This window comes from Sander lucioperca, chromosome 9 (genome assembly GCF_008315115.2).
Source record: "Sander lucioperca isolate FBNREF2018 chromosome 9, SLUC_FBN_1.2, whole genome shotgun sequence".
Taxonomy (NCBI): domain Eukaryota; kingdom Metazoa; phylum Chordata; class Actinopteri; order Perciformes; family Percidae; genus Sander; species Sander lucioperca.
The window spans coordinates 22,555,348-22,566,149 of NC_050181.1; the positions used below are offsets into that span (position 1 = coordinate 22,555,348).

The 10,802-nt window shown below is 40.4% G+C and overlaps 1 protein-coding gene across 1 annotated transcript; it reads right to left on the reverse strand.

Moving 5' to 3' along the window:
• Positions 1–448: 448 nt before the first annotated feature.
• atg10 (ATG10 autophagy related 10 homolog (S. cerevisiae)) lies at positions 449–7,298 on the reverse strand. The gene is made up of 7 exons (XM_031291006.1): positions 7,231–7,298; positions 5,212–5,341; positions 2,910–3,062; positions 1,951–2,143; positions 1,395–1,492; positions 1,085–1,182; positions 449–739 (listed from the first exon to the last, which is right to left on the reverse strand). The coding sequence occupies exons 2-7, from the start codon at positions 5,314–5,316 to the stop codon at positions 616–618; spliced, it is 771 nt and encodes a 256-aa protein (XP_031146866.1). The 5' UTR covers positions 5,317–5,341; positions 7,231–7,298; the 3' UTR covers positions 449–615.
• Positions 7,299–10,802: the final 3,504 nt, after the last annotated feature.

Here is a 10,802-nt window from a genome sequence, read left to right on the forward strand (position 1 = left end):
CGCGATTTCAGACTTTGCCCCTCACCTTCCTCTGTGCGTTGCTGTTCTCAAACTCCCTTCGCTTCAGGAAACAACAACAAACTTCGAGCTAGCAAGCTACGTGTTGAAAATGGCAAGGTTTAAAGAAAATTTGGATCGTACAACAAGGCAGGCCTGCTTGGTTCTTTTGGGGGAATGATTGTAAAGATTTACAAAGAATGTTTATGGCATTTACTCTCTAACTGGGACGTTTTGAGACCGAATGGTGGAGATTGTTATTGACAGTACATGCAGCGATTAAATGACCTTTAACCATGGTTGTGGCTAATTTAAATAGCTCACGTTACTGTATTGTGTAAACACTTAACTTCATTTAATATTGTATGTGGCATTTTCTTTTATCAGTTCTCAAATGTTCCACCAAAAAGAGTCCCTTCCCGAGACTCCTTTACAGAGCCAGCGTCGCTGAGTCCAGTCCCAGAATGTATCTGTAGTGTAGCCAGACCTTACCCAACAGACCTGTGGAGATACAGTAGGTCTGGCAAGGCGAGACTACCCGGTTGATAATCCAGCCTCCCTACAGAGAGACTCCACAGTGAAGCTGACGGAGAGCATCGACGCAGAGCAGGTGCAGCCTCAGTCTGACTCTGTGCTGCTGAGTGACGCTGCAGGATGGAGCTGGGTAGCATACTTCAGAGGGACGTCCAGACCCACCACAGGACCCACAACACTCAGCCACGACAACACGTAGTTCACTGACCTGCACGCACGCACACACACACAAACACACACACACACACACACACACACACACACACACACACACTGCATTGTTAAAAGCATTCTTCGTTCAGGAATTAGCAACAAAGTCATGGTATTGGTACTGGTATTAACATTTTTTTATACGCGACCCAGCCCTAGTATGATGTGAGGTGACGAACACTTAACATAGTTTGTTTCCCGATTCACAGCAGCACGTTATCACAGACTTGTAGAATTGTAAATCTAGCTTTAACTCAACGCAAAAGCTATACATCGTGTGCAACTCTAAAAGTGTAATACTTTGTTGTGTTTTTTGGATTAGTGGATCCAACGGTGATCCTACCTGTGTTGGTCCTGAGCCGCCTGCAGCACGGGCCTCATGAACTCCTCTGTTCTACAGGGGTGGAGCATAAAGAAAGGCTGACCCAGCAGGGGATGTTCCTGACACACACACACACACACACACACACACACACACACACACACACACACACACACACACACACACACACACACACACACACACACACACACACACACACACACACACACACACACACACACACACACACAGCAGAGAGGAGATCTCAGCAGAGCTTTAAGGAGGAAGGTGGTGATAATAAAGCTGATGGCTACATCTTTCCTGGTTTTACCTGCAGAGTGATTGTATTCAGAGGACTGTTCTGAAGTCGAAGCCTGAAGTTTGGATGAACAGAGCTCCACACCTCCTCTAATGACAGGCTCCTCCCGTCTGACATGGTGACACATAAGGAAGAAAATGCAGCCAAAATATCACTGACAAATATGCAAAGGTGTACAGACCCTCTCATACTGCAGGCGAGTGTATACTTTTAAGTGATAATCAGTGCTGTCTCTACAAAGGAATAAATCGTTGGTTTGGACATTAGGGCTCTGTGGTGTGATGTGTATACATTAGCATGTTAATGTACTTATAACACCTATAACATCAGGTTTTCTCACCCTCCACGGTACGATTTCCAATACTTTAAAAACATGGACACTCCTTTTTCTATTACTGATGCAGAGATGCTGTATTGAGGCGATGTAGCACACAGCTCGCGCCCCAAGGGTTGTTAAATCCGTCATATAGCGTATACCCCGCTAAAATGCCAAGAAAGTATGAAGGTATGAGAGAATAGATACCGCCCAAGCCTAGCGCATGCAGAGGCCGTCTCACATGTAACTAACCCTGAGTGAAGGCTCGGAAATAGAGCACAGGAGTACTGTAGCTGCAGGAGTGCAGGATGTGGTACTCGTACTGAAGCACCTGGCTGCTGCCTTCAGACACCGCACACACCCCGTCATCTTCATCTTCCTCACCATCTTCCTCGTCCTCTATGCCACCTTTGATGCTGTCAGCATCAACTAAAACAAGACCAGCCTGTGGAGACAGAGACACAGTGGTTTCAGTTATATTGGACGTTTGTTATAGTGTCTTTTACATATTTTTATAGTAATATTTCTATTCTATATTTATGTTCGATATATATTTTATGATTTTTTTTTATGATTTATATTTCATTATTTTCTAAATAAAGCTTGACTGATTAAAGTGGCAGTACTATGCTTTACTGTTTATTTCCTTTTCATGTTTCTTGCAGGCGCCAAACACACCCTGGTAAATTCCGTGCAAGTGAAAACTGACTTTGGCAATAAATCTGATTCTGTTTCTGATCAGCGTTGTCTGTCCCTCTTTCGATTCTGAAGACTGGAATGATCCTTTTTTTGTTTTTTGTTTTTTAAAGATTATTTTTTGGGCTTTTCCGCCTTTATTCGACAGGACAGCTAGGTGAGAAAGGGGAGAGAGAGAAGGGGAAGATATGCAGGAAATCGTCACAGGTCGGATTCGAACCCTGGACCTCTGCGTCGAGGCACAATCCTCCAAGTATATGTGAGCCTTTTCTACCCACTGACCCAACCCGGCCACCCTGGAATGATCCTTCATTTAGGAAATTAAACTCCTTCGTAATTAAAGGCATAGAGGTGTGTGCAGATTATTAGTTTAAGATTTTGAATTAAAGGTTGATTTTTAATACAACAGAAAAATGAAAAGTACTGACAAATTCAGTATTTATTTAGTAAAAGCACAGGTGGAAAATAAAAGCCCAGAACACAAGATGAATGTTGGGGTGAGTTCAGTCTTTCACCTGTTTCTCTTCCTGTCCCTGCTGATCAGGCCAGGAGTGACAGGAAGTGTGTGGCTCCGAGTCTGAAGCCGATCCTTCGTGGTCCCACACCGGGCTCGAGTCGACGATGACTGATCTGAGAGCAGTCTTCTTAAGGTAGCCCTCCTCTGAACCCTGAGGCCGGATCAGAAGCAGAGATTAACCACATTCATGGACCGCAGCACAGCTTGCAGGCCAGTGGTGGTTTAGACCCCCTAAAAATTATAATAATAAAAAACATTTTTTTTTTTTTAAATCAATTTTAGTGCTTCAAGTTAGAGTTTGCAAACTTGTCTGTTAGCATAGGCGCCGATACCGAAAATACTGAGCACCCAGTGCCAGACTGCCAGTAGGCTGCATTCATTTAAAATTAAACATTGCAGTTGGTGCTAAGTGGAGCGTCTGTCATAGTGTGCCTAGGCTACTAGACAGGTGGAATTAATTCTTAATTTCCCACGAAATGACGTGTTAATCTCCAATCCTATCTGTATTTGTGAGAAGTGGCGTTTCCTGAGGTGAAAGATAGCCTACTTTACGGCTTTATTATTGAGTCAATACGTGTGTGTGTGTTCGTGTTGGCCGCTGTCCGGTTCCTAAGGTTCTGAAATGCAAACATTTTTTGACTACTTTTTTTTTTTAAAGGGCGTGCGCCCGTGAGCACCCACAGAGGAAAACATAAATTGGCGCCTATGTCTGTTAGTGACAGAGGGCAAACAATTACAGGTTCAAAAAAACAGGTTTAAAGTGGCCATATTATGCTCATTTATAGGTTCATAATTGTATTTAGAGGTTATATCAGAATAGGTTTACATGGTTTAATTTTTTAAAAAACACCATATTTTTGTTGTACTGCACATTGCTGCAGCTCCTCTTTTCACCCTGTGTTCAGGTCTCTGTTTTAGCTACAGAGTGAGACCTCTCACTGCTGTAACATCTTTGTTGGCAGTCGCACATGCGCAGTAGCTAGGTAAGATCACATCATCTAGCTAGCTGTTTGTTTCTACAACTTCAGTCAGTACAAGGCAGGATTGGCTGGGAGACTTCTTCTAAACGAGGGCACGCTTCCAACTATGCGTGGAATACCTGTAAGTAGTTCTTTTGTAGATTATGGTGAACTAGTGTGTGTTGTAGCAGTGTTTTGCCATTGAGAACGAGGGGGCTAGTGACGTAGAAAGCCGTGCCGATTTTGAACAGCTCACCCGGAGACTGAAGGCAGGACACATTCAGAAACCGTATCTCACTCTAAACAGCATGGGTGGATTTTTTTCAAAGTTTGTATGCGTGTGGAATCACCAGATACACAAAATAACACCCCAAATCCCAGAAAAAAGTGACTTTTTCATAATATGGGCACTTTAATATCCCGTGTCGCAGTCGCCAATGCTATGCACCTGTAACCCAGTCAAGGGAAGTTTTATTTGGTCATTGTTTACACCTCATTATCATTTCATTTGATTCTGGTAGTCCATAAAGGGACTTTCGTAGTTTTTTCATATGTTCAATATTTTGCATGTATCCTGTTATAATAATAAATACATATACACATATTTATTGTTATCCAGTGAAATTACAGATTTACGCCGCCTTCACACTGGCAGTTGAAATCAGCTCCGTAATATGCAATACGCCTCCAGCGGACGTCGTACTACACCATTGAAAAGCTTCGGAAGCGACTCACAAAAATGGCAGAGAGACTAGAACGACTGATAAGTGTCTGAATGTACGATTCTCTATGACCTCTCTTAAACAGATATAAATATAAAGGCTGCTGCGTGGAGAAAAGTTGCCCAGGACGTTGACATGTCACGTCGGTTAAATGTGATATAGCGGTATAATGTCAATAGTTCGATGTCTGTTGCTAGCTAACCAATTAGCATTAGTAGGTTTGTTTATCAGTACCATAGCAACGCTGGAATTGTCGGATAGGAACCGTCCGTAGCCTTTCGCAAGAGTTAAATTTTTTGAATGCATCCGGATGACCAACTGACACGTTTTTTTTTCGCACCGCACTCGTTCGGACACAGTTCGGACCCATTCGCATGCAGTCTGCGAATCTCCATAGGAAATGAATGACTTCCGGTCGTTTCGAAGCCGTATCGGAGCTGATTTCAACTGCCAGTGTGAAGGCGGCATTAGCAGGTGGGGGTTAACACTTTTTCAAAGCACTGTATCCGTGTCACATTCTCATTAGGGGCTGAGCCCCCCCCTAAAGGTCTGATCCTAGAACCGCCCCTGTTGCAGGCTCTGTGTCCAGCGATGCCAGTGAGAGCACAGACCTCCTCACCTGCACTGCTTCCCAGCTCCAGCCGTCTCTCAGCTGCTCCGACTGCTGCAGGAGGAGCCGACAGCAGCGGCGGAAGTTCTCCTCATCCAGCACGCACCAGCTCATCTCTGCAAGGCAACATGGTGGAGACCTGGGTAAAGGAGGCGAGGTCTGACAGATTACATCTCTCTAATAGGGAATCAAATATATTTCACTGAATGTAAAATGATATGTCACTTTGTGCCAGATGGGGCTCCATATCCATATCTGAGAGGAGCTGGAAATATAAAAACCTTTAAACGGAGACCAAAGACCTACTTATTCAGTCTGGCTTTCACGTAGTGTCTTATAATTATAATTTTATTATCTTTTATTGTTTTAATTTGTTTGAACGTGTTATAATTTCTATGATTTCAGTGTTTTAAACGTTTATACTGTATATGTGTAGGGTGTATGTATATATACATACAGTATATCATGACTTATGATCTTTATAACGATTCATACGGTTTTATATTATAACGATATTGTTTTAAACATTTCATTGTTTTTAAAATATATTGTACTCATTTTTTATTTATCTTAGTGTGCATTGGTCTCTAAATCCATTTATATATTTTTTCTTATAATTATTCCATTTTCTTGTCTGTTTTTCAATCACTGTTCAGCACTCTGAATTGCATTTTGTCATGTTTGAAAGGTGCTTTATAAATAAAGATTGATTGATTGATTGATTGATATACAATTAAAAGGGGCCCACCAGCACTTAAACTGTACTACCTGCTGCTGTTTGACAGTAGTGGAAGAAGTGTTTTGCTGGAGTAAAAGTGTCAATATCACACTGTGAAGATTTACTCAGTTCTCATAAAACTCCTGCATTCACAATTGTGTAACAGTAAAACTAAAGTACAGTAAGTATTACCAGCAAATGTACTTCGGTTTAAGTAGAAGTGGAAATGATGCAGAATGGGCCCTTTCAGTGTGCTATATTATATTAAATGATTGTTGATGCATTTATGTTAGGCAGCACTTCAGTATTATAGCTGGTCGAAGTGTAGCTACATTAACAACTTCATACACCATTACATATTTAACTGGTAAGCGGTAACAATTTGTAATATTTTAGAAACTGATCATGTTTTCTTTGTACAACCTTTATCTGAAAAGTAACCAGTAACTCCAGCTGTCAGCTGAATGTAGTGCAGTAAAAAGTACAATGTTTTACTATGAACTGTAGTGAAGTAGAAGTATAAAGTAGCAAAATACAAAAAAAAGTATATATAGAGTCAATAAAACCAACACATTCTTATAGAGGCTATAAGGATGTGTTGGTTTTATTGCTTATCTGTTTTTAATGTGATGTACAGTAGGTGCTGGTTTTACTGTAAAGTGTCTTTGAGTACCATGAAAAGTGCTATATCAATAAAATGTATTATTATTATTATTAAGTACCCCAGAATGCAGAATAGTACTTTAATTTTACTTTACTTTGAAAGAAGATGCAAGCAACCAATTCCTTCACACTGGAAAAAAAGTCGAAAGCTAACGGGAGAAATCTTACGTTAGTTTGTTAAATAAAAATAATAATTTCTTTCCCTTTAGGGCCCAGAACGGTTTGCAGTTTCAGCAGTTAACTACACACAAACTGGCATCAAAGGGCAATTTAACTAACGGTACGTGAATCAGCCTGCAAATATGACTGATGTTGAACTACAAAGCATAAGCTACTGCAAATAATAGTAGTGAAACTATTAGTTTAATTGGTAATGTGGTTCAATACTGTATTTTATTTTCAGTAAATACACTAATCATCAGTTCTTTGTACTGAGAGGGAAATATGTGTAACGTTACTGATAAAACCTAACTAGCTTGCAGTTATCAAAGCAGGTGTAATAACGTTAGCGTTAGCGTCGGAAGCGGCTTGGTGTTTCCCAGCCGTCGACGGGTGAATTAAACACTCGGGAGGTCTTTAGACACACAAAATGCAAAGAAAATGCACACTTTGTATTCCACTTTTCTTTTCGACAGCATATTACTTACTAGCTACTGCTGGACGACTCGTACTGAACGTATTGAAAGAACAGCAGAACCAATGTTTTTCTTCCGGGTTGTGAGATCACGTGACTACGTGACTAGTAACGTTACTGTCACCTTTTTTTTTTTTTAATCTGTCAACAACAAATTCATACCACAGGGATTGAATATGTAAAAAAAAAATAAAAATGAAAATGCTAAGAAATATTTTCACATAATATAGATTTAATTAAAATACCGCTTGTGTCCTTCGTCTTTGGAACGTGTTGTTTGTCTTTACAACCGCTAGATGGCAGCAACTGCGACTGCTGCTGCAGCAGCAGCAGTAGTAGTAGTAGTGTACTACTGTCTGGGAAATTACAGAATAATGGGTGATATATTCTCGGCCACTTGACTTGACTTGATAGGCAGACTCATCAGGAGGACAGCCACTCTGTGTTGTTGTTGTTGTCCGACCACTGGATCCGGGCTGAGACTTGAGTAAACCAAGCTACTGTTCCCCTACTGAGATCACAGCATCAAGGTAGCAGTAGTGTAACTAACTAGTTATACATTAGCAGTAGTAGGCTATTTCACACCGCCTATTGTAAACCAAGGAGTGATGAACACTGTGACATCACTGACCTACTTTTTTGAACAGGCATTTGGATGACCTCTCGGGACTCTATTTTTTATCTATTTGGCCTACCTTGTGATTTTAATTGTACTTTATTTAATACGTTTCATATTGTATGTTTTATGTAAAGCACTTTGTGATTTCTTATCTTGAAAAGCGCTATATAAATACATTTTACTTACTTATCATCTTGCAAACACTCAGTTCACAGTGGCATGATGATATTGTATTGCATGATTTAATGTGCGATGAATTCCTGTTGCCCACTTGACACTATTCATTTTACATTAATAATGCAAGTCAGTATGACTTTAAGTGATTATGTAACATTGTTAATTCACAGATACTTCATACATGTATTGTAATGCCACCAAATGAGCTGGATGCCAGTTAGAAAGAGGGCACTTAAGACCTACAGTATGTCTGTTGCCACTTTCCAATAATCCACATTCATTAATTAATGTATACGATGTGATGCGACAGAATTGCCACTAATTGATTTGACTAAATTTGCTTGCGGTGAGTTCAGTAAAAAGATCTCTTTTTAGATGTGGAACTGTGTAGACATTATTACTGCATGCGTTGTGAATGTACGGAAGAGGATTAGGGCCACATGTGAAAAAAATTTAATGAGTTCTGAGATTAAAGTCAGAATTCTGCCTTTTTTTTTTTTAAATAAAAAAAATACAAAATTTGACTTTAAAAAAAGTCAGAATTCTGACTTTAATCTCAGAATTAATAATCTTGTCCTCTTCCGTATGAATGTAATGTAACTAATGAATGTAACTAATTCTTCTATTATTTCTGTTTTATTTTATTTATTCTTATTTTTTATTGATCCAAACCACCTGGTAGCCATTTTTCCCTGTTGAGGTCGAGAAGAAGGTACCGGACACACCATGCCACTAAGATCCTAAATGAGGACACTGCCTCAGAGCCCCCCCCCCCCATCATACACATATATATTCAATATTATCACTGTTTTTAATGCATAAATTGAAGAAACTGACAGATTACATTTCACTGGAATTGCATTTTATATGATTTCATGTGACAAATTGAGTAATTGATTTAAGGGATTAACACTTGAAGAGAGATGGCAAAACAAGCCATTTATTGAAATAATCAAAAGAAACTAAAAACATGAACACTTTTTTTTTCTCAATCAAGCAAAATGTAACAGTTTCCACGTTGAAAAACACAGTCAACACTACGTCTCTGAACCACTCCTGCCCAGCTTGATCAGGCAGAGGGCAACGAGCAAAAACAGCAGGTTTTTTTTTTACGAACACATAAACCTTCAGACAGAGAAAAACTAAAATCCAACACATGGCTTTTTAAATCATATACTGTATATACATTTTTTTTTCTTACAGCATTTACACATAGAAGAAAAAAAATAAATAAAACAAAGCAAGTACCACAGAAGAACTCTATCTGTCAATCCAAAGATAAAAAACAAAAACACACCATGTAGAAAGAAATGAAACTGAAGCATGATGATGCTGCCAGAACAGTACGATATTGTCTTGATTAATGCGGACCGTGAGAAGCAGCAGGGTTTCCTGGGTTCCAGAGGAGCGGGGGAGACACATCGGAATGACGGATCAGGACAGGAACATGCTAGCACAACCCTGAGCTCAGAGTGACGTGATGCGGGAAGGCTCTTTCTCCCAGCGGGGTTCACTTCACTTCCACTTTAGTCTATTTAGGAAGAAGGGATGCATCCCAAGCTAAACACTTCCAACAACGCCCACGTTGCCATTTCGCCGAAAACTGTTTTCACTCGCTGTGTATTTAAGACATTTCAAAGCTTGTAAGCCATGCTGATACTTTTTCCAGAAGAAGTATACTGTAATTACACCTGAAAACTTTGATCACTTTTGGTTTCAATGGTGAGTTGTGACTTGCATTAAATTAGAAATTTCAGAGATTCCGATTGGTTTGTGTGACTGTGCATACTTGTGCTTAAAAAGTATTGTTCCAACAAAAATGATTTCTTTCTTTTTTTTTTTTTTTTGCTGGGAAGTAAACTGGCCTCATCTTGGGCACAGTGAAGATTATATGTGCCACTTATGGCACTTTAGTTTTTGACTCACCAAGATACATGAAGTATTAATGGGACGTTGGGGAAAAGCAAGGCTATCTGTACCTCGAATATTGTCACTATGTGCATCCCAAATCATATACCTGTCAAAATGTAAGAGACTACAGTTGCCACAGATGTTGATGCCTCTGTAGCTCCAATACCACCAAAGTGGTGTTTTGTCAGATAACAGCATACTATTATAACGCAGGGAAGTGAAGGAAGCCCTACAGGGTTGCTGCTATCGACACACTGAAGCTGACCAGCACAATAGATTTAAAGTGAGACGCGGGGCAGACAGACACACTGACAAGTTGGGAGACGCTGACCGAGGCACTGCATTCACACCGATATGGCTTCAGGCCTTGAGACATGTCAGCCACGTGCAGACATGTAGACAGATGACAAAGGTGAGGGTGGAGGTGGACGCAGTAATCCATCCCCCTTTATTATCATGGAAGACACACACATGAGGGTAAAGCAACAGGTTTTCTTCCTGTGGCTGGCTTTCAGGTGGAGAGAGACAAAGCCAAGCTTAGCGCATCGACACGGCCACCGTGAACGCAGCCTGAAGAGTTCTTTGATGTAATGCAGAAGCACTGCTGGAGTTCCTCCTCTGTGCGTGTGGTTGTGGGATGCGATCTACAGCACAATCAACTTTAAACGCCGTAAATCTGAAGTGTCTTTCAGAGAGAACGCTAACATATATAAAAAGGACCACAATCTCCCTTCCACCATCCATGCTTTACTGTACTGTAATAAGTCCTGTAATAGTGAACAGACAGCTTCATTAGTATTGCTTTTAGTGTAGTGCCTGGTGGACTACATAATCACAGATTGTTACTAACATTTGTTTTGAAAGGAGAGTTTTGGTGT